This window comes from Dromaius novaehollandiae, chromosome 6 (genome assembly GCF_036370855.1).
Source record: "Dromaius novaehollandiae isolate bDroNov1 chromosome 6, bDroNov1.hap1, whole genome shotgun sequence".
Lineage (NCBI taxonomy): Eukaryota > Metazoa > Chordata > Aves > Casuariiformes > Dromaiidae > Dromaius > Dromaius novaehollandiae.
The window spans coordinates 17,603,023-17,628,601 of NC_088103.1; the positions used below are offsets into that span (position 1 = coordinate 17,603,023).

A 25,579-nucleotide genomic window follows, 5' to 3' on the forward strand; every position below is an offset into this window, starting at 1 on the left:
TACTTGCACTACTGTGCACAAAGGGAACTTGCATTTGAACTTCCTATTCTATGTATTTGTCCATGGTTCTAGCAGTTATATTGAGTAAATGTTTTACTGCTGAAATGACGTCTAACCTATGGGTTTTGCATGCTGATGTGGAACTGCGCACTAGTGTAAGAAATTGAGCATAGTTCTTCAAGATTTGTACCCGCAAAGAAACCTGTAAGTTAGATGATCTAAGATCTTAAATAAAAGAAGGTAAAAGATGAGCAGAGGAGATGTGTTTCAGCATAATTTATCACGAGGAATATAAAAAGCTATTATCTGGGTTTGAATTACAATAAAACCACCAAAGCTCTTCTTTCTTAAAAAAATTGCAAGTAATGAGTAGTTTCAATGATAATTACTAAATGCTGATATCTGTAGAAAACAAGCACTTCTTAAATACTAATTTATATGATTATAGATGTTTGCTTTTGTATAAATGCCAAAACTCAGTAATTAGAACTGTTCAACTACCTCCCAATCTGAACAAATGAAAGTGACATAACTAATTATGTATTGGGAAGATACAAGAAAGGAGAAAGAGAAAGGAAATGGGATTTTAGGATATTTGTAATATTTTAGAATACACACTTCATGTGTGTATTCTACAATAAAAGCAGAACAAGGAAAGTGAATGGCTTCCTCTCATCTAAGAGCAATGAACCTTACCCATCATCATTTCTACACAAAACAAGAAAATCTTCCACTGGAAATAAAATCAGTAAGGATTTTAAGAAGTATTACCTCAATGTTAAAATTTACTCATTAATATTGAGGGGACTAATTTTAAAGAAAAATTGCGGGAAGTCAGAAGAAAAGATAAATTTAACGTAAGATCTGAAAAGAAAGACTGCTGTCCCTATATACATATATTCTCTCACATCTGCTTTTTTTCATGATATCTAAGGTGACCCTTTTTAATGGCTAGAGAATTCCACATCAATCAGTGCACCACAGTACCATTCATAAGATGAAGCATGCCATACTGGCTACTTGTCAAGGACAGGTTTGAAACTGTAAGCCAATGTCCTAGTGGTTAGGCTAAAGAAAGTATTTAACCATTTGATACAGAAAAATCAAAGCAGGACTAGAGAGAATGTGACTTTGTAGATAAAACAAGAATGCTCTGAATATTACTGACCTGGCAACAACCAGCACTGATGTGCACTAATTTTGCACATATCAAGGAAGACATTTTGCATGGACAGATCTCAACTAAAATTTTAAAGAAATCATAATTTCTGAAGAGTAGCAGGTTTTACACAATCTAAGTTGGTTACCCCTGATTTGTCGGCCTGAAAAAAAGAAATAAGCCATTTCCCTGTTTGTATTTGTTTCTGTGATCAAATCCTGAACCAGACAAGTGCTACAGCAGAAAATTGATTTAGAGTTTGTTTTTGAACATAATCTATTTATACATAAAATGTTTTTCTTGCCTGATTATATCTACAACAACAAAATGGCAATCACAAGGGATTCAATTCCAGCAAAAGCTGAAAGCAGATAACAACTATAATAAAACTATCTATAAAATCTGAAGTCAAGAGACAATGCAGGCTTCAATCATGATGGTTTACATCTGACTTTGCTGGGTTCAATTTGGTTTGTAATGCAAAGAAAAGGAAAAGAACAGACATGGGAACAGGCTAAAAGAACAACCCCCAAAATATTAGCATCTGAGATAAGACAGAAGGTAAAAATTAAATAAACACCACATATACATGTAGACTTTTCATTCTATTATAAGCCACTTGTTATTTATTCAGCTACTGCTGTGATTAAATAGCATTTAAGATACTGACCAGTCTCCGGTTATGTAACATCAGAGAAAACTAAAGTAACTGCAGCAATCCATAGTGCAGCACGCTGCACACTTCAGATCACGTGACAGTAGAAACCAGCTAGCTAGTCCTCCAGTCAGACCTGCTGATCAGTCTTTACTAATCAACAGTGAGCTAATTTCAAAACAAAGATCTGCTTGATAATGATTTATTAGGTTACACTATAGATCGCCGGCCTGGTTAACAAAAAGTGTCAGATAACTCCATCCTGCTAGCAGAAAAAAGTCTAAGGGTTAATCTATTTCAAATACAATTTAATAAGCCCACTTTACAAAGTCACTGGAGTCACATGCTTGAGAGATAATAATACAAAATATTACAGTTTATAATGAAGGTGGTACAGAATAAATATCTAAAGCATACAAAGAAAACAAGGATGAGTTGAAGGTTCACAGAAGTCTGACTGTGACAGTTTTCTTGACTTACAAATCCCATGAGACCAAGGCCTCTCAATAGTAAGTTCAAACTTATATTAGAAGAGAACCAAAGTTCCAGATTTACTGTGGTCTAAATACCAAGAAAGGAAGCAAAATAAAGGCAAAATGACTGTCCAAAATCACCTTTGTCTCTCTATTCAAAAACCAGGGCGGACGAGCAAGTACAAGTGTCATCTGGTTAATCAACATTAGAAGTTAAAAGCAATATCCAACTTAGGACAAAAGGATTTTGAGTCAATCCTGAAAAGAAGGAAACAAAGTAATAAAATTTAATGCACATTACTGCTTCTTCTAACAGAGATCCAAAAAAAACTACCTCTGCTTTTAGAGAGAGAAGCAAGTGTTCTCCATCACAACGAAGCGCATCATAATGTCAACCCCAAGCAACTGCTTGAATGAAAGCAGGTATGTTTTAACATTTGTACTTATATGCCTCTTAAGAAAAATAATAGTTATCCAGTACTTCATTATCATTATAATGGATGATGGACAGTTCTTATTAGCTGAATACACTGAACTGTCAATCATTTTATGAATCATAATTGCAAATCTTTCATCTGTATATCAGACCTTTCTTTTATTCCATCTGCATATAAAAGAAGGAGTACTGGGGTTTATAGATGATAAAGATATTTATTGACAATTATTGTGTAACAGAAATAAAATGCAAACTCACATCTATGTTATACAGCTAAATCTTTCACTCTCTTCTTTATCCCCCACAAAATGCTAAGAAAATGTTACATTTATAAAGGCTGCAGTTACCCAATTTATCTCAGAGTTGAAGAGACTTAGAAATGCTTACCTCTGTCTGTTGTTAATACAACAACAGAGAATGCACTGTAAAGTATAATGCAATCTTCTAAACTGACTGAGGACCCATTTGAATAAGTCTTTTATTAACAGCTAAATAGCTTGTATGCTACTTGTGCTATAAATACCATGAGTTTTGTTTTAAACATACAGAGGAAAAAAAAAAGACATGTTTCTCAAACATTAGTTGTCTGTTTTCCTGAGATGTCATCAGATGAAAATTAGTAAACATGACTGACAGGAACTGCTATTATTTTTGTTGTTTTCTACAGGAAACAGCTGAGTTTCAAAGCTGGTAATACAGGAAAAGCCTGCACGCAGTTCTGCCCTTTTACATAGGTAATAGGAAGACTCTCTATAAAGGAAAGTGTCTTCTACAGAGAGTCTTCCTAGTAAGTTGGCAAAGCAGTAAAAGCTTGAGATTTTATTTTTATACTACATAACCATATTAATGTGATCATGTTGTGAACAATGATTTATTAAGCCTGAGTCCATGTTTTCTCTCAAACGAGATCAGTTCCTGCTGTCATGTAATGCTGTAACTTTCTGTACCTCAAAATTGTGTCCCAGGATTAGCAGAGTTACTTGTTCAAGGCTACGTCACTAAACCAACGAGTAAAAGTGAGTGATGGCTATAGCAGTAGACAAATTAAGAAAAGCTCCTTTACCATCCCCCATTATCACAGTCACCTAGATGCATTCCTGCTTTCCTCTCTAATGCTTATGAGCTGTTACATCCTTTCAGTAACTATATACAGAGCTATAAATCTGAAAGAATTTGGGATTACAGAAGAGACAAAAAGCATTTGCAGAGAAAAAGGATGTCTGGGTAAATAAATATATCACCATAGTTTCTAAAGAAAATACAAAGTTCTCTAGCTTTCATTGATGTCACCACTAAGAAATTTTCTATAAGAAGAGTCTGACCCTCTGAACAACCACATGCACTTGTAAACTCAGTCATGACAATCTATGCATTTTCATGCAGAAGGCTTTGTTCTAGAAAATTTAGACACACAATTTACTTCCCTGACAAGTAACATAACACTACCACAAAAGTGTTTTGTCACTTACAGCTGAATAACTGAGGATGACCCTTCTCATATACATTAGTAAGTGTTGTGCCCTATAGCTATACTGTCATGAGCTGTGATGTATTCTTCCTCCAGTTTTGGCTTCCAATTAATTTTTCATGGAGCTTAAGTGTTCTTCATGTGCAGGAAAAAAGATCACCAGCTAAGCTCCAGCTTAAGTTGGAGATCATAATTTTATCAGTAAAAAATTAAGCAGTATAATCCCTACCTAAGACACCATGTCAGATGGTAACTATTAATCTTTTTAATGCTAACTTTCTTATGCTTAGACAATTTGTCTGATGTGAAATTATCAGAGTTTAAAAACTAATAAAAAAGGGAAATAACATATCCCTGCATATTCCAGGTATTTTCCTGAAAAACTCCAAGTTTTACAACCTGTCTGGCTGTAAAACGTGTAACACTGACTTGCACTCCATTTTCATGGATAAGAAAAGTTTACCCTTCATCACTCCATCATTTTGGAAATATTTGTTAAGTGCTGTTATTCCATTCCTGGAAAAACATCTTTGGGAGAACGCAGCTTTAGCCCCACTCAGAGCTTAGATGCTCACTCTCTAAAGACATAGCTGTGGTTAAGACATTAACGCTCCCCACCCATCTCTTCTTGCTTTTTTGCTCCAGGCCACCCTCCCACCAGTTTTGCTCCTAGGACAATTCACAAACACATCTCAGATGCTTCATGTAAAGCTGGGTGTTTTGATTCATCTTTTCTGCAGGAGATAAGAATTTCTCCCTGAAGTAGCTGGGAAGTGCTTGTATGTTTTGTCACGCCAGCACAGCTTGGAAGAAATACTCTCCAACACAAGGGTGCACAAAAACATTTGGAGACCGTAACATGGTGAAAAAAAGACACTTTCTGAGGGAATCTGTGTCCAAACCATCTGTAGCCAATGCAGCTGCTTCCTAGGAAAAGACACTCCCTGGGAGCAAAGAAGAAAGACTGAAAAGAAACGATGACTGTCAGTCTAGTATCTCCAAGGGCCCTCTCTGGGATGATAGACCTCGCAGTTTACAGAGCAGAGCTGTGTCCAAAGACACAGGCTACTGAAATCTACTTTTTGCAGTCACCTGATGTATTAATCCACACCTTGCTGTAAGCTATTCGCTCAAAGTGGGATATATCTCTAGAAAGCCACAAACATACTATTTCTCTGTAGAATTCTGCTTGTCACATAGGATATTGCCTGACAAATGTCCAAAATCTGCATCACACAGCCTTGTAGAGTACATTGGATAAATCTGTACATCAGCTATTAGAGGCAGAAAAGAGGAACCCCTTACCTTCTTTCTTGACACTTAGTATGATATATGTTTGTACAGCAAATGATTCTGTTGTTACAAGGCAGAAAGGACAGAAGAGAACATCTTAACAACATAGGACTTATATCCCTTGAAAAGAGGCTAGAAAATGAGAAACTCAGTTCAGCTGGTGACAACAACAGCTGGGGAAAACAAAAAACACCACAGTTCCACTGTTCTACAAGTGTTATAAATTACAGATTTAACGAACTTTATGAGGTGCCTGGTAGAAATCTCTGTGAGTAGCTATTCAATGTTCCATTCAAAAAGCATACGGAAAGTTAACAAGAGACAGAGGGAGACACAGAGAGAAATCTAACAAGGCCTTGTATGAGTGCGGCATGTCAAAAATTACAAAGCTGCTACCTCGGGTTCTCAATGTCAAATTTCGTCCAGAACCAAGACAAAACTATTTTTACCAAGCAGGCAAAAAATGCTGTCCAAGTGACCAAGCTCCAAATAACACATTCCTTCTTTTAACACTATTGTTAAAAAGCAGTATGCTACACGACAGGTTGCAGATAAGACTGTCTGATACTACCTTAAACATGCAGTTCTGAGATGAATCACAATGTGCAAATTCTTAAGACAGCTCCCTGAAGTAACACAGATAAAGATCAATTAATAAAAGGAGGAGGGGACATGAAAAATCACTGAAACAACATAGATATCAATCTCCAAAATGTTTTCTTTTTGAAAATAGCCTTTCCATCATGGAATTTTATGTTGTAATAATTTAAGAAGTCATGATGCAGTTTCCCCATCAATCAGTAAATGCAAGGAGGAAAATTTATCCTTTTGAAGACGTTGGAATCAAAAACAACCAAATATTAAGACAATGGTTTTATTTTATTCCTCTCTGGAGTTTTTCTGTTGACAAGCTTACATGAGAAGCTTTAAACAGAAAATTACTTCAAAAACAATGGTGAGTTTTGAAAATAACTGGATGAAAATTTCTTAGAATGAGGAGGAGCAATCTTGAAAAAACAAGTACAAAACTCACTCTTGTACTAAAGAAATCAATGAGAGTTTGCCAATTCTACAAGAGCAGCAGAATGTCTAAAGTGATAATCTCACTCAGTGAATCCTGACAATAACTCTGAAATTTGCAGGCTTTTTCCTTTCCTTTCAAAACTTCAGCACTAGGAAAATATTTCCATACAGGTCCGTCGGGTGTTGCTGTACAATGAGGGTAATCACTCGGACAGGAGTATAACACATGTTCTCTGATATGCAGCATAGAAGTTAGAAGTATTTGAGGTGAAATTGCTATGTCTGGGATATAGTGACCATATTCCCCTTGAGACCTTGGGAAGGCTACGGCTCTAAGGACACACTGCCAGAATCTAGTTCAGAGAGGGATTTAACTGAACAAATCATTAAAGGATTAAGAGCTCTGTCTGTGCTGTGATGAACCCAAGATTAATACTATGCATGTATGAGAATATACCAGACAGGCAAACCAAAAAGGTTTAAACGAAAAGAGCGAGCTTTGGACTACAGAGATAGGTCTGTGAATTCTGTTTCACCAAACATGTAGTGCAATTACTTGAAAACAAATAACACAGAAACTTCTTATCCTTGAAAACTATTATAATATTGCTGGCTGTAACTATAAATGCAGCAGTGTTTTCTTTCTTACTGCTTAACCCAACAAACCACAGAATTTGGGATAATTCTACAGCAATGTCTGAAGAAATTCAAGAATTCTATTTCCCTCATTATGCAGCATTTTTTTTCCTCAATTTATGATTACCAAAAAAAAAAAAAAAAAAAAAAAAAAAAAAAGAAAAAAAAACCAATCAAACCACACAAGGGGAGAAAGCATGACAGAGTCCCTCTGGAGAAGGGCATGCATATTTTGCTGACCAAAATTCAGCACATAAGATTTACTAGAAGCTTCATCTATGCAGATTTTATAGTTATCAATCATGCATAACTAATAGCCTTTAACTTTGCACTTCATTTAAAATGCATAAAGTCTGTTTTTGAGGAACATGTTGCATATGTCACTACTACCTCATCCATTCTCTTATTCAGGAATATTCTACTGTGCAATACTTGCAAAAATGAGGTGGAAATGAAGATCTTTATGCTGCAGAGCACTGCAGATATACTGCATACTAAGCATTCGCTTTGCAATAGAACTCATTACCAATCAAATGTAAGAGCGCTCAGGGTTCTCCAGGAGCGAGCGTTTAAACATGACTACTATCAGAACTTAACTGTTCTCTCTAAAAGACAGCATCTTTGCTTCTCGCTTGTGATTTTTTTCTTCTGACTGTACAGAAAAAACATATCCAGTTCTAGTTGTCACTGCTCTTTGAAGACACTTTCCTAAATATTCTTTTATCTCATTTACACAGGTCCATTTTGCATTCACAAATACACTTCCTTAACCACTTATTCTCCCAAATTAAGGACAAATTATTGCAAAAGATAACCAAATACAACAGTTTAGCTTTTGTATTTCACAAATCTGCAAACAATTTCTGTAGAAAGTAGAATCCTTTAGTGGTGTTACCACACTTTATTTCCTCTAAAAAGTTCCTTCTTACTCTTGTCTGTATTGAACTTAATACTCTTAACTTGGTTTGTATACTTACCTTATTTTTTAAAGTGTATGTTTCCTCTAAGTTTTGAAACAAGTGATAGCCACATCTTGCACTCGTAGGTAAAATGGGTTCTTCTGCACATTAGGGTCTTCTAACACATGCTTACATACTCCATAGCTATTTCCAGAATCTGAGCATCAAATGAGACTTTTGTTTTCCATGTCTAACTTCTAGCAGATTAAGACTTAGTTCCAGGTGAGATTTCATCAAAAGCCTAGCACTGTATTTTCTATTTTGATACACTTCTCCAAAGCCTTCTCCCTCTTGCTCTGGAGTCAGGATTAAAATATTATAAAGATGTATCAACATGCAACTACTCAGATGCACTGTGGCTAGGGAAGAGGAGATTTTTGCCTTCCTGCTAAATCACTGATAGCTCAGAAATTCTGTGACAAATGTTCTGGAGGACTCCAAATATAAACATACAATTAACAATCCTAACCTACAGAAAGGCTTCACTTAGTTTTTATTAGTAAGAATTTTAAGTATAAATTCTTTTTAACAATACTTGTAAACACTTTTTCGTGTATGCATTTAATGCTTGCATGTGGTTCCTTATACTTTTGAAAACCCTCTTGACTTATTCAAGCATCCATTCCATCAGGGACAGCAAGGATACTTGCTGCATCTCACAGATCACGATTATTTTTATTTTGGATTCCAACCATAAAACAAGAAAACCCCAGAGGACTAAATGTGAAACACATTGGCATCATTACTTAGATTAAGCTTGGTCTTTACCTTAGGAAAAGACTGAAATCAGTGTGACCCCAAGCAATGCTTAGCCCAAAAGGCTTTGCATATTTAGCACTAGTGAATTTTTTCTACTGGTAGTGGGTTCAAAAACTTTTTTCCAGACAAACATATTTTTCCTGAGTCAAGTATTACATGTGTCTGCAGAGGATTAATCACAAGGGTTCACTTATGATGTATTTCCCAGAGAATTTTTAGCACTGACTTTTCCAGCTTTAAAAACAGCAACAATAAAGTATCAGTAATCAACGGTCCTACATTTACTCAGATTCATTCTCTACACTAGTTGACAAGCTGGATAAACTGAAACACTAACTTTTCTTCACAAGTCACTCAGCTGAATAACTTAATTAGCTTAGAAATGATTCTGAAAAAATGAAGTTGCATTGGTTTGCAATGTAGAAACTGATGCATCTTTCTGTGGATACAGTACTTAGATTCCCTTCTCAGCTGAATCTAATAGCATGTTCTTTAACATAAATGGTGGGTAGCTTCACTTGGCCTTTTCGTCTCTATCACAGAGCAGCCAATATTTGCCTTTTATTCCCTGCAGCAAAATAGCCCTCTCTACATGTCAGGCAGTTTGTCAGCTATCTCAGCAATCCGTTTGTTTGGAAACGGCAGCAGATTTCAAAATAAAACAGTGATTTATTCTTATGTATAAGAACATTCCATTACCAGGCTTACTTTTCTCAGAAATAACATACTAATTTTAAGCTATTTGAGAACAGATTTATGTTCCTTACCATTCTGGCATGAATTTTTTTTCTAAAAGTCACACATAAATCCTCTGTTTCTTTCTCTATGTTTGTAAATAGCAAGCAACCAAGTTACTACAGAAAATATATGGTAGTAATAATATATGTCTTCAAGTGTCTGCCTTTTCCAAGCCCCTAATTTTTTTACTTTTCAACAGGAGAAACTAATAAGCTAAAAGCAGCTATCTTTCTTAATTACTTGGCTTTCTTCTCAGGGAGGTTTCTAATTCTGTAAATTCACATTGGCAAAAGCTACACAGTGCAGAAGCTAGAAGAACAGATGCTACAGTAGATGTATGAGGAAGCTAGTGACATGAACCCAACCCACAGAGCCATAACTAGACTTGGCCAAAACACTAGGTTTCCTGCCCTCTGGAATAGGCCAATCAGAATCAATGGGTCAAGGATGCAGAAACCTTTTTGCGGGAAGAAGGTAAACAGAAAAGCAACCATAAGCCCCACACAGCTGTTCAGAAAATAGAAATTTCTGTCAGTTAAGAAGAATGTGAGGTGTTTTAAATAAATCATTTAGATTCAGGAAACCAGCACTTTCTGACAAAACCCTGTTTTGCTGATTACGAAATCCCAGCCCCAGAAGAGTTGACAATTCTAAAGCTCCAGTATACAGAGCTAAACTCTCAGCTCACTCCAGCCGTAGCAACAATTAAATATTTGGTTTTTATTATTTTATTATTTTGCTATTCGATATCCACAAGGAGAGAAACATATCTTCTCTGACAGAATTGTCAAAATGATCAGTGACGTAATATAAAAAAAAGGAGAAAACCCAAAACATTCCTCTATTCCCCTTGCCCAGTACAGCAGTAGTACTGGGCAGGAGTAGTAGGGGGAACATTTTTCTTTTTTTCCAAGCAGTTTTTCTTCCTCAACATCATGTATTATTTGAACCAATATTTTAGTATTGAGATAATGCTCCTCTTTGAACCCATCTCAGCACACCTTTTATCATGACAAGATCAATACTTCATTGATACATACTCTGCCAGACCAGCTGTACTATTACGTTCTTCTGCTGCTAAGTTAGTCTAACTGATTTAATGCCTGTAGCCTGAAAGCTACTGCAACATACTGAGTTATTTATAAAACAAATGGACCATTGTTCTAATAAGCTAAAAATTATACAGACCCTGGGCAACGCAGTAATGTGAAGTTTCAATGCCTTCTGCACTATTTTTTCAGCTAGCAAGTTATGTGGATGCAGAAGCAATTTAATACAAAAGTAGCCTAGATTTATAGCCAATGTTCCCTTATATATAATTTTCCTAAGCAAAGACTTTGATAGTGTTTGAATACAAAAATTCTATGTTTAGGCACTTACCCTCATTTACATGTTAGTGGCTTATTAATTCATCACATTCCAATTTTTGTTTTCCATGTTATCTGCATACAAACTCATCAAAAATCCCATTCCCCATCTTTTCGTCTGGAACATTCAAAGATCATCCACATATACTCACTCTGCTGCCCTAACCCTGTTCTTCAGTCTGCAATCACACACACTGCTGCTATAGCTGCCTAACATGTCTTATGAATTTGGCAAGACTAGACATCTGAAACGAACTTTTCTCACCGGGGGGGGGGGGGGGGGGGGGTCAATTTCAGGCTCTTAGTATTTCCCTAAGAAAACAATTCTGCAAAATCTCATGTTTTGGATTTGGTCATCCTCATGAGCTCTACTGGGAAGCCACAGAGAAAAAACCTAAGCTGAAGTTTGAAGATTCTTCCAGAAGGCAGCCCACTAGCAAGGCTCCATTCAGGACAGTCACCTTCTCTTAAGACTGCTTTCCTCCAGACTTATAATATGGTAGTAGACCCATGAAGCCAGAACCTCGCTATCACAAGGTAACTCTCAAATAAAGAAAGTACATATCTACTTGAGGAGACTGATTAGGAGGAAGGGAGGAAGAAAAAAAAAAACCACCTTGAAAAGCTTATTTTTCCAGTAATATTTTTCCAACACTTTCAGTGTTGTCAAGCTGAGTCTATAGCTTACTTGATATATCTCCTCTCTTTCATCTTTTCTGAAGCTTAACTGTTAGAAGAAATCTCTCTCCCACCGTCACCCTACTGTGCTACAGGTCTCCTGCCCCACCTGCCCTGCCATGCTCAGCTAGAAACACCTTCTAATGAACACCTTTTGGAAGGGCACATGTTCCCTCCCCCTCCTCGAGAGTTTGAGTTTGTCCTGACCCAGGCTGCAACACCCAGGACAAAATAGGCAACCGTTATTTCTTTTTGTCAAGTGAAAACACATTGAAACACACTAAACAGTTATAATTTGAGTCAAAAAGTGTTTACGATTTCTATTGCATGAACACAAGAAATTCCATTAACATCTGAATGTTAAAACACCTATTTTTACTCAGCTCATGACAGAATTGGGATTTATCCATCACTACTTTTTGGGGGGTGAGGGGGCAGATTTTATTCCTTCCCTGCCCCATTCCCCCCAAAAAGCATGAATTACCAGTTTAGAGAGAATAGTGACAAAGAAAAGGGAAATACACACACAAATGCATGCAGATGCACCAGCAGCTTAGCCCATTTCAGAGTGAGCACCACCTGCTCTGATGTCTTGTCTTTTGCGACATCTTTTTTTACACTACAAGAGGAAGAATGCTACAAATTCCCGTAATAATCTATATAAAGTCATTCTGGAGCAGACTCATGTAATTAAAACTCTGTACTTAAGCATTAGAATCATGGTGATTTTATGTACAAATCATATCCCTGTAGATCTGTTGGCAAAACTAAGGTATTAGAAATTTTGACCAGGTAATGATAACAATAGTTCAGTGAGAAAGGTAAAGGTCCTAAAGTGAATATGATTCTGTATTTAAACCAAATTTTTCTTCATGTCCATCATCTCTCTAGCACAGGATGATGATTTAGTAATCAATTTGAGACCACGTATAATACCCACCGCTTCCCTGGCACTTTCCATAACAAGAGTAAAATTAATAAGCATTTAGTGATGATAGTCAAAAATTAACTTCCAAGTCTTAGAAGTAGCACTTTAAAACTAGATTTCCGATTCAACAATCACTGCTGATACCAAGAAGGCTTAAATTACCTTGCTTGGGAAAGTCTTCAGAGATTTAAAATACACATATTAAAATATTACGGCTCTAATCAGAAAGGAGCAGACTTACGACACACAATTAAAGCTCTGCAGAGTCTTATACTACTTTTCAACAGACACAATGACCTTATACCATACAGATATTCTGACAAGTGTTAAACTTCCATCTTGTATACACTGACCTGTTTGGGGAGGGTGGGGGAATGTTTTTACCTTGTTTTGTTTTTTACTTGCTCAATTGCAAGCTGTGGTACATAATCAAGTATAGCATATTCACAGACCATAAGCAGTATGCTAAGCCATGTAACAGCAAAGACAGTGTTCAGATACCTCAAGTCTTCTGGTTTGTTTCCACTGCGAATTGATTCCGTGTTAATGGAGATTTAAAAAATAATAATAACAAGAAGCTATATATTCATTCTTGAAATGAGCACCTTAAAAAAGAACAGATGAGCAATACACATACCACTAAGATCACAGCATCTTATCTCCTGTGGGAGGAGGGAACAAACTACACAATACCTAAGAGTCATTATTACATATCTCTGTTTTAAAAGTTCAGTGAGAAGTTGGAAGAAGGAGGCATTTTGATTCATCCTTCTGTCCTCTTTCTGTCAATCCACAATAGGTTTTACAAAGATGAAATGTTTTTACTAGCTAATGGTGTGCAGAAGAACTCCTCTTGCCTTTCAGGCCAAAATGGAATTTAAAGTTTTACATTTTAAGAGTTCTGCTGTAAGAATACATTTTAAACGCACATAAAATATACTCTCCCTTATGATTTTTATTACAGTCACCACTGAGTTCTAAGCAACAACCACAATGCTCTTGATTTTCCTTAGCACATCTGAAAACTGAAAGCAAGTGTAATAGCTACATGACTGGTCTACATGGATGCAGCCAACAGCAAGTAGCCAGACTCAGAGTCTTCTTTTTCCTCCTTAAAAAGCCAAATATGCCTGATGTAAAGTCCTTTGTCAGAAATTTCTCATTAGTTAAACTTTACAGATCTGGAATTCAAGAAATGTAAAAAGCATCACTTCTGAGGAAAGAAGAAAGGCTGGAAGAGTTAGCCTCAAGACAGACATACTGTGTAGAAGAAACAAAATAAACTTAAATATGCTCCAGAAAGATGTTACGAGGAAGGCAGTAATACTCTCCACATCCATGCTGAACAGAACAAGAAGTAACAGGCTTGAATTTCTGCTAAAAAAGCATGAGACTGGAGTTCAAGAAAATCTTTCCGGTGGAAGACAACAGATCGTCAGAATGTGTGGCCTGGTGACATTACAAAATCTTCCATCTTAGAGGTCTTTCAGAGCAGGTAGGGCAAAATCCGTCAGAAGTTAACTGCCTCAGAGTGTAGACTAAATGACATCCCCAGATCCTTTTCAAGCCCCGTTTTCTATGATTCTGTTAAGGATCTAAGGTGATAAAACTCTAAAATGAGGAGAAAGCTCCAATTAACAGTAAGAGTTGAAAATAAGACTGAAAAAGGGCATAGCAAGCTTACATTGTAACAAGATTATTTTTTTATTTCTCAAGCACGTATTGCACATATTCCTTTTTAGGTAATCTATTTTAAACACAGAAGCAATTCTAATAATACAGTATTCCTCTCATTAAAGTTACAAATTCAGTATTAATATCATAGATATGCTTTCAACTGATGTTCTACACATCTGACAAACTGATGTTTCAGCTGATGTTTTCAAAGATGTTTGCTTTCAACTTTGGAAATATTTATACTGCTTGGATGAGCTGCAACTTTGGAAGGGCTAAAAGAAATACAGTGTGTGAAGGCAGTATGTCCCCCTCTCCATTCTTTCAACGAGTTCGATGACAGCCAAAAATGCTTTCTCAATCTGTTTACTGATGATAACCTGCCATGATGTGCACCATATTAATTCAGGCTACAAAACAGGTAACCAATCATTTCTTTGAACTTAATTTTTGTATATCCTTAGCCATTTACAGCAGACTTACCCATTGAAAGTAATTCCAGAGATACCATCTCTGCCTTCTCTATTCCACTATCATATCAATTTGTTTTCATAGTGTAACAGGACGAGCACATCATAACTATCTTAAGTAACCAGGTGTTTGACATCAAATTCCTATGTCAGTGCAAGTAGCAGGCAAGTTATCACTCTAGCCTTCTGACACTAGCCTTCTAGAACTACATCCTTCCTGTAAAATCTTTGGTTTGCTATCTAACAAAGCAGCTGATAAGGCAAAAAGTCCAAAATATGTTTCACTACAACCTTCTGGAGATCTATCTATGTATATATGTATTATGCGAGCCTGCTGCTTCTTAGATACTGTTGCTATTTTGCTTAGAGTCCATTCTTGCCCACACTGGCCAACTTCAAGGAGTTTGTTTTGTCTTCAAATGACTAGCTCATCTCTTAACCAGAATACATGTATGCTCGTTTATATATATGTATATATATATTTTTTTACCTACACATCCAATCTAGATACTTCCGTTTTTATAACACTACAGAATTCACCCACATTTGCCTCCCTTCTCCTCTTCCTATTTGAGATAGTGGGAAGGGTATTCTTTGCAGAATAAGGGATTGGTGAATGGAGGTGTTTTTGTTTGTTCTTCTCACTAGATTAATCTAGAGTACTCATGGATTAAAATGTATTATTTGTTAGTAGCTTGGTATAGTTAGCATTTGCTTTTATTTCAGTCAGTCAATTAATTGTCCAGGGTATTTATTTCTTCTACTAGTAAGATATTTTTTCAAGCAAGTCCTCTGGGAGAATGTCTGCAGAAAGGATTAGGTTGGAAATGCTATTTCTTTCAGTGTACTTTAGACACTGGCAAGGATGAGAATTTTAATGAGTGAGATTTCAGATGTCTGCATTATACAGTTCACAAATTCCTTCTTGCCTACGGGAGGTAGAACAACAACAAAAACATAACATTTCTAAGTTAATTTAAAAGCAGGATTTCATGGTAGAGTATTTGCATATGTTAGCTTCAAGAGAGAGGCAGTATGCGCTATTGGTATTTGCACCGACACTTTTAAAGGTTTTCTTCTCTACAACTACTTTTATTCATTGCGTACTGTACTTGTTTTCACTTACAGTGTTTGGAAGGAAAGGGAAAAAACAATTCTTATAAAATGACAGAACATCCCTTGGTAGGGAAAGGATTTTACCATTTTCTTGTATCTGCAGTTTTCAGACTTTACCTCTTCATCTTCCATTTAGTTCCAGATAGCATGTACTGAATAATAGCTTTCTGTAGGTCATGTAACTTAACTTTACTTTAGATCTAAGGAAAAGGTAGCAGTTTAGAGACAGTTTCTTCCATTTACAAATCAACTTTCTTCTTGGAAGTTTGTATTTTATACAGAATGGGTGCGAGTCACCTCTGTGAGTGGACGTATGCTGTTCAGTCAAGATGCCTTACTAACCTAGGATGATAAGATACAGCTTCAGAAACATGAAGGCACTGGAAAATGTGGTGCTAAAAATCTAAGATTCCACCAGCTTCATGTATTCTCATTAACATGGCATGAGAATAAACACTAGTACAGCATTGTTTTCTAATCTCCCAGTTAGACACCAAATCAAGAAATACAAGAAACACTAAGCTAACTCAGCTGCTAAGCTCACACTCACATTTTTCATTTCTATAGAACACTGTATTAAAATGCAAGGTTATAACCCAGCTCTTACTCAACCAACTGAAAGCATCTTACCAAACTGAAAGGGAGCAGAATTCAGTCTTTTTCACCTGCCCAAAGAGAGACAATGGTTTACTTTAAAGCTTTCAAAAATATTTGTTGTTTTACTCAAATTACTGGTAGTTCTAAGAGAAGGTATTTCTCTATATTTGGGAAATAACCATGTACATACATATATGAAAGCGAATTAACATTGTTTGATCCAACTGTTACCTCTGAATTCGAAATGTGTGTCTTTAAAAGAACTAGGCTAGGGGGGTGGGGCTACTAAGCCTATATCCATTTTTTCCAACCTGTATGTTAATTGAAAATGGATTTACGTTACCCTTTTAGTATTTTGGGAAGGAAAACCTAATTCCACAGTTTTTCAGTCTTCTATGCTGGCACAAGTTTAAAAATAGATACATTCTCTTACGCTTTAACATTAAATTTGGAAGCTTATCTGTACATAATTTCTTCTTCATTTCTTCTTTCTTTATGAACTTTTTCAAGAATACTTATTTGAATAAATATTTCAAAAAAAGAACATGAAATGTACTTTGGATATTATTTTCTTTCTATGGATATTTGCTTAAATCAAATGAATCGCACAGGTGAATGAAGTTAAACTAGTGTATAACTCAAATAACTGGGCATGCATTTTATTTGTACAGTATTGTGGCTTTACCTTACTCCTTGACTGCAAAACCGCATCTTCATTGAAAATTCACAACCTGAAGCTAGTGTGCAAGTTTGAGGACTTGGAATGAAATTGAATGAGAAAACTCAAAGCTTTTGACAGCAAAATCATTACCAAATCCGATCAGTTGAAGGTGCTAAGCAGAAAGCAATAGTGTGTGAAATATTATGCATACAGACTACAGCATCTGGATGGAAGTTAAACTTCATTAAACATAGGCTTCATTCTGTTTTGCATTTATTTTTGCAGTGAAATTAATTTCTCCTCCCCAAAAATAAGACTAAGGCAGACATGTTTTCAAAAAAAATTTAAGAGGGAAAAAGTGGGTAATAAATGCTTTGACAGTAACTTCTCAGGAGTGTGGATTTCACCCAAAACTTAAGAGTTGTTTGAAGAAATAATACAATATGAGGTTTTCACATCAACAGCAAAACCAGCAATAATCACTGACTTTTGCAGTACTCCAAAAAGCACCTAAGAGCTAAATCTAGGAGCTTAAGCATGTGCTAAAGGGTGAATTTTTCTACATACATGAAGGGCAGTATCTTCCACAATAACATCTGAAATATATACTCAGTAACGCTGCTGCACTGAAACAGAGTTTTGCATGTATTTAGAAGTAATTCAACTTCATAAGACTTTTCAGTTTGTATTCGAAGCTGAAAGTATTTTCTACAGCAAAAGTTACGGAAGATTGAAAAAGGTAAATATCTACCAAATGTAATAATCCACTAAAAAAATTTTAAATGAAAATCACTGTAAAATGGAGTGTTGAGATTAAGATTAAACAGTAATTAAGATACTTGGACAAGAAGGTTTCTCAACCACCTCTATCTTCTGAATATTACATTACAAAAGCATGAAACATGATATTACGTATAAGGATTTTACATGAATATCACCCATGTTCTTGCATAATTTCACCAAGGAAGGATGTTAAAAACTCTTTTAAAGAGCTTTTATTTTTTTTTCCTTAAAGTTTGTACATGTATACACAAGCTTTAAGTTTAAAAAGTTTTTGTTTTTTACTGATTGCCTTCATTCACTTTTATTGTATGCTTACTTCATGGTATGAGACTTGGAGGGTTTTAATTTTAAAGAAATACTAGAAAAAGAGTATGGATAACTGAGGAGGTACTGTTTTTAGGTAGCTAAGGTTTAGCTCTTGGTAAAGAATTTAAGGATAAACTGATTCTTACTAAATGATCTCAAATCTTACATTCTGATTACATGAAATTTCAGATCAAATGGTAAAAACCACGTAGGATAGGGTAATAACTGAAGCAGCGATGATTCCTAGATAATATGGACAACACATGTTCACCAGGTGTCTTGGCATTTACACCAGATTTCTTCACAGTTACTACCTAGATTGTTTTAAAAGGATAAAGCAGGCATGTGGCAGTAAAGCCATGCAACCTTTTCCTCAAATTTCAAGGGCCAGAAGCTTGAGAAAAGATAAACAGAAGTTGCTTTTTTCTTTTCAGAAGGAAAAGAAATACCTAAATCTAAATAAGGAAACCCAATAAAAAGCAAAAAGTAGTGAAATTGCAGGTTTGTTATTCGTATTACTCAAAGAAACAAAGGCTTTAATGTTCTTGCTTTTTGCTAGTACAGTCTTGACCATATCAGTATAGCTGAGCAGATTCTACCCTTGGGTTGCACAATCCAGGTGATGGACTTTTTGGCCGGAATTTGTCCTTCCTGATTTTCTGTAGGCCTGGGTTTCGGAAAGTATCACAGTCATGAAGCTTTAGGCATCAGACAACTGTGTCTGAAGACAAGCAAGAGTTTAAAAGCACTGCCGAATAAGTGGGTGGCCTAATAATAATGCAACACAGTATCTACCTATCTATATACATATATATAAAAACAGTTTGGAGCTACCTAATGGGATATTCCGAGTTCACCTCAGCTTTTCTAAAGTAAACACTAAACAGCACAGCATTTCTGACTGATGTTTGCAACTACCCAAATATGAGCTATGTAATTTCCTACAGCTATGCTCATAAGCCAATAATTTTTCTAACAGGTCTGCTGATTGCCCTTGACATGGAAAGCATCCTAAATTATAGTATAGCTTTCTTTCTCTTCTATATCCTTGTAGCTGTACATTTGGTCATCAGCTTAATACAATGAATTATTCTTGGTAAAACTAACCTTGTAATACTGCGACATCAATGAAACGCTTTGTTTATTCAACAATGAATTATTTTCAGGTTTTGCTTTACTTGTAAAGAGTACATTAGAGCTCACTGCCACCTCCAGGATTTCCAAAGCGTACACAATAGTCTCAATGGCTTCTTTTGGAATAGAAATATAACAGTGCAATCTTCTTCTCCCTTTAAAGTTTTAGCCACTCATTCATCCAGTGTTTTCCAGGCCTAAATAAGTAATCAGGAGAGAATGAAAGGACTAAAAAGAAAAAATGGTAGAAGGATTAACTCAAAAATCAGTGTCTTGAGTTATAGTCTGTGAAATAAAGCTGTACGCAGACAAAACCAAAACTTTTTTTTGTAAATAGTGCATTGGGTAATATCCAGTTAAATGCCAGTGTGTCATATTGACTGTGAACTTTTTTGTTATTCACATAGAACAAATCAAGTGTCCTCACCATTCAGCTTATGTTCTCAATTCAAGAGGGCAACCCTAGTCAAGGAAGAAACTTCAGCATATGGAGAAACTAAATATGAAGTTTCCCTACTGCTGACCTATTCTATCCTTAAACAAGCTAGCGTCAAAACCATTCACAAAAATAAATATTGAAGTCACACATTTAACATAGCACAGACAGCACCCAGTGTATCTTCTTTGTTATATAACCATACTGGAGATGTCCGTTGTTTAATTATTAAACAAACTTTCATCAAGAGAGAGTCTAAAATTGGAAGTTCGAACAAACAGAGCATTATAGATTTCAAAAACTATTACAATTTCTACATTCTTTTCTCCAGTTGCCACCCAAGCTAAAACATCCTGTAACTTCAGGACAACTCCTTCTGAGGTGGGTAAGAATGGAACACGTGTGAGGTGGGCTGCCTTAGACTTCCTCATGTGCTCTGCTCCCAGTGGTCTCCTGCAACACAGCTTCCCTTCTGCCCTTCGCCAAGGACACAGTCTGGTCCAGCTCTTGACAATTAAGGGTTCTCACACTAGACAAGGAATGTATCTCACGAAACAACGTTAGAGCCAGCTGCCATCATCATTAGTGACCACTGGAGTTCGACGTGTGCTTACCTCCTTCTATAAAAACAACATGAGCACGATGAATTTTGTCAATTATGAAAGGTATCTGAACTGCCAGTTGAGACAGTCTTATTACTGCCCTGTTTGTACTGACAATACTGTTCATGAGGATACCGGAGAGGTCCAGGATCTCACCCAAATATTTAATAATTGCTGTCAAACATCATTACAATTTACTTTTTTGCTTTAACAACAGTTTGCATATATATCCTTATGCATGTACGCACACAAGAACTATTGCACCACTGTGCACATCATCTACTAACACTCTTTAGACCAGCAAAGTAGGAATCAAGTTTTTTGCTACATCAAGGTCTCCTGTCTGCAGCTGTTCTGCATAGCAAATTCTCATTTCAGTAAATTGGTGCTCTGTTCCCAGAACAGATGCAAAATCAAACTCCTAATGAGAATATACAATGCAGCTTGATTCTAAGGACAAAGTATCATTTCACACTAAGTCTTCATAATTCTGTAGTCAAACGATTCTTTTAATTGCAATGGGAATTCCATAACCCCTTCACTCTCAGGGAAAATTAATTTTTTCTAGTGAGAGAACAAATGCTGTACATCAATGTTGTATTTTTCAATGTGTATACACACTCTAGCTGTTACTTCAGAGCATAGTTCTAAGCTATAGATAGAAAAACACCTGTGTTCCACTTACTACAGCATTGGTCCCAAGAAAGAAATATTTCATTAGTGAGCAGAAGTGTGAATCCTAGATCCAGAATCTGAAGGTGAAATTAAAAGGTTATTCTTCAAGTTGAACATCAAGATAATCTGATTCTATGTTAGAAATAGAACACTCTAAAAGTGATTAATAACATACATATCAGTATCATAAAAATGATTCAGAAAGAGCTGCCACTCAGTGTTAAAGGTACTTGCAGAATTGAACAAAGCATTGTAACTAATCACCTTTTAAATTTTAATAAAAATACGTATCTTATCTTGCTATAGAAAGTTTCATTGCCATATACACATCTCTTAGTGTTCCTCACTTAAAAGTGCCAACTGAAATAAACAGGTATTTAATTCCCAGGGAATGTGCCAATGCCCAGAACTTGTACAATTGACGCATGTCTGTAACACACAGGACCTAAAAGATTATCAAATTATATATTTTCCTACGGAAGAACAACACAAGAGAAGATGTTGAAAATTTTCACTTTACTGGGAAAAATGAAAACTAAACAAGCCAGAATGTTGAGTTATGGGGAAGAGCTTGGATGGAAAAGCTTCTTATCTTTAGTCAGAATGTGGCATTAGAACCACAATGAATAAACAAGAATTTGGCCAAGGTAGACCATGTGAAAGATCTTGAAAGTCAAATAAAAAAAGGGCAGCTTTCTTATGAGATTTATTCCTTGGGATGTTTAGTAGTCTGATCCATACAGTTTACTAAAACACTCTGCGCAAAGAAATTTACTAACAGAAATAAATCTACCAGCCTCATTAACAATTCTCATATTCGTTTCCCGCCCAACACTAATTTGTATCAGTTTTATCTGGTCTGAATCTTCTGACAATGAAAAATGCTCAAAACATTTGAATGATGTAATACCCTTGTTAATAGTTTGTGACACTTCTAAGAAATGATGAAAAATCAGACTTTGAGAAAACAATACCTATAAAGCTTTACAATGGATTTAGTGGGAAAATGTCATCCACTTCCACAACTAATGACTCAGAATAATTAATTTAATAAGCACTGCACAAAAGAACAGTAAATAAAGGGGGAAATGAATGATCACTGACATATACACAACTGAATGGGAAAAACACTAGTAATGTAATATTAAAATTAAAAATCTTGGGAATATTCTTCTGATAAGCAGATTTGCATCAATCTTTAAAACCATAAATTTCAACTTCCAAACCAGGCACATACGATTTTGAAACAACTTTACTAATTGATGAACTTTCAGTGGGAGTTAGCAGTTTAAGTCCCAAGTATTCCAGGAAAGCTTCTAAGTATTCTAGGTGCTACTTATATATATTTTTTTTTATCAGAGATATCTATATATTAGGATGCTCAGTTTGGAATTTATGCCTATACACACCTTAAATTTACATGCTGTATGCCAGATATACCTCAGAAGCTTTGAAGCAGAATAAGTCATTTGAATTACAGGATTTCATTTTGAACCACTTTTATTAAAAGATTATTTGCATAGTTCAGAATCTTTTTTCTTCTCTTCCTGAGGAAGATGTTAAAGTATTTCTTCTGTGCATCAACCCTTTTTATTGACCACTACATAAAGAACAATTATATTTTGCAAACTGGTTTTCTTTTCCGATATTCTTAACACACATGCATTTAATATGCTTATGGACATTTACAACAAAAGTACAGCAGTATAAAACTGCGTAACAGGTATATAGTAGGCCCAGATGACTCTGATAGTCCATATTATCTTTCAGTAATTAAACATATGGAACTCTAATTCCTAAAACTACTAACAGAACAATTCTTCCTCTCCCTTAATGAACAGTGAATAAAACTATTGTCAAAACATTACTTCAAGTACCCAAAATAAAGGACTAATTTGAATATGCAAAGGAACTTAGGATTTTAGTATGTAAAAAACAAAAGATATTAACACTTGCTTATACGATTAGAAAATAGATTATTGAAGATTTTGCTTATCTATGAAAGCAATCAAAAACTTGCTCTCTGCATTTATATATTTATAAATGCTACAGACTAGCAAAAAGACCCCCCAAAACAAAACATGAAGACGCAGATCACAATCTAGTTCAAAATTCACTGCTTTATGAATGTAAAATTCTAAGTCTCAATGTTTACTTTCCTAATGCTGTATCCTGTCCCCCCCCCCCCCCCCTTTTTTTTTCCCTCCAACTTCTTGGCAAATGACTTACCGGCAGTGTTTGTGTGATCCTGTTAAGGTTTCGATCACAAAGCATTCCCCTTCATTGAGACAATATGCCAGATCCTTGTCTTTGCATGGCTTAAAGTGCTCAGATCGCTCAGTGGAATACGTTGTAGTATCTATAGAGGAAAAAAAAGGAAAGAGATGCTGTAAGGCTAAATGTAGAGCGTTCTTAAAACATGTGTTAAATTTGGTGTCAGTAACATCGGTTGATTAAGACAATCCAAGTAATGAAGAGATAGCAAAAGCACAGGGCAAACAATATTACAGCCACATTGAAGTTTATTTTCAATTAAGTTTGTTAAAAATATCCACAAAATGAATCTCATATTTGGAAATACTAACCGAAATACTGAACTAAATTGCAGTAAGGTGGAGTATAATTTCAAACCCTGTGAGTATGCCTTCTGAAAGGCAGACAGACCTATTTTTTCCTACTACCCTATAATTTTATGCAACAATGATTACCGCTAGCTTCTCTGAAGAAATCAATTGTAGGTTCACCCTCCACTATTCTGAATTCTTTAGTTGTAACAGTAGGTCAATTATTTTTTACATTAATTATTGAAATATGTTCTATAAATAAAATGCACAAACTTTTTAAAAGAAAAATGAGCAAAAATGGTTAATATAGTAACACCTTTAAAAAACAAAAACTAAAATTCTAAAGCCAATGACAATTTTGATGTACAAGTCACAAAACTGGCTTAGTATTTAAATAAAAAAGATGCACTACAGACTGTTTCATTTCAGGTACTTAATCTGTAGGTTTCCCATATGTCTTCCCCCTACAACTCTATTCTAATTTGTCTCTTCAACACTTCCAAGACAGCTGGATTAATCAACAATAAACTGACATTTTCAGAAAGGAAAACGACTGACTGACACTCGAACCCTCTTCGCTAAGGCCAGAATTTCACTCATAAAGTGTGATTTTCGAATTCGACAATGACTTCCATAGAGTCATTGCTCACATACAATCTTACTTCTCAAAACCTAATTAAATTGTCATTCGCTTCACTGGGACAAGGACCAAGATCTAATATATTAGTAGATACTAAAACTGTAATGGAACATTTCATTGTACGTCAGACAGCCTGTCACAAAATACTCAGTTTCACACTGTAATAGCAAATGTCAAAGGACCGAAGCCATGCTCCCTGCACATGGAACTATACCAACACATGCGGTCTCTTTTTGCTCATAAAAAATATAAAATAGTATCAACCAAATAAAAACAAAAGCTGAAAAACAAAACACATACGAAAAACTTTAAAGAAATCTCTGCAACAGTTCTGCAAGAATATTTGGATAATTAAATGTGTATTAATACAAGGATTGAAGAGATTCTCAGTTTTCTTCCTCAGAAATGAACTAAGAATGAAGAGTGACAGTTTACAAGATATTTTAATTCCAAAAACTTCCAAAGTAACCACTTTTTCATTTTTAAAATATTTTGAAGAAAAATGGTACTACAAGGTTTCCCTGTCATCCAGACTAAGTGAAGGAAGATTAATAAACCTAAATTTGAAAAGTTAGCTCTAAAAACCCCACAAAGAAAATCCACAATCTAAGCTTGGTGAGAAAAAATATTTCAGTTCAAAGCTTTCAGTGGAGGAAAAAAAAACGTGGAAATAAACTGTTAAGTCTCCCTTCAAAGGAGTGCACAGACCTAAAACGGAAGGTCCTGTGGTTTTTCCCGATGCTTTGCTGCAGATGAGGCACATGAGCATCTTTCAGAAACACAAGGCAGCAGTACTTGGGGGGGGAAAAGGCACAAGCCACATAAACACAACCAAGTTTTTACTGACTGCAAACAAACCTTGCAGTGAGATCTATCACACTGTATCTTAGAAACAACGCGAGATGTTCGTAGGTGCAAACAACGGCATTCAGGTCTGCTGACGTTTCGGGAACTGAGTTTTATATAACAAAAATAACTTTAGGTAGAAGCAAAGACCCCGTTACCTGGTAAGATCGATTTTAAACAGGGCCGCTTAAAGACCACTTAAGATTTTGCATATTCAAAAAAAAAAAAAAAAAAAAAAAAACCAGCAACAGTAATCAGATTTGACATTTGTATCCCTTTTTAAGTAGTTGAAACTAGAGAATATTTGAAAGCACTTAATTACAAGCAGTAACTAGAAGCGAGGGGCGGACGGCGACTGCACCGCTGCGGCTCTGGCAGGAGGGTGCTGACCGGCGCCCCTTCCCCGAGGGACCCCCGCCAAGGCAGCGGCGCCGCCCAGGCCCGGGCTGACCCGAGATGTCCCCGGGCACAGGAGGGAAGGCGCAGGGACACGCAGCGTGAGA

General features: G+C 35.8%; 1 protein-coding gene across 3 annotated transcripts in view; it reads right to left on the bottom strand.

Moving 5' to 3' along the window:
• NRG3 (neuregulin 3) overlaps positions 1–25,579 on the bottom strand; it is a 456,623-nt gene that overhangs the window by 247,859 nt on the left and 183,185 nt on the right. For all 3 annotated transcript variants that reach the window (XM_064513775.1, XM_064513776.1, XM_064513777.1), the window contains exon 2: positions 23,256–23,385. In XM_064513775.1, the coding sequence (XP_064369845.1) occupies positions 23,256–23,385 (130 nt within the window). The remainder of the gene's footprint in view (positions 1–23,255; positions 23,386–25,579) is intronic.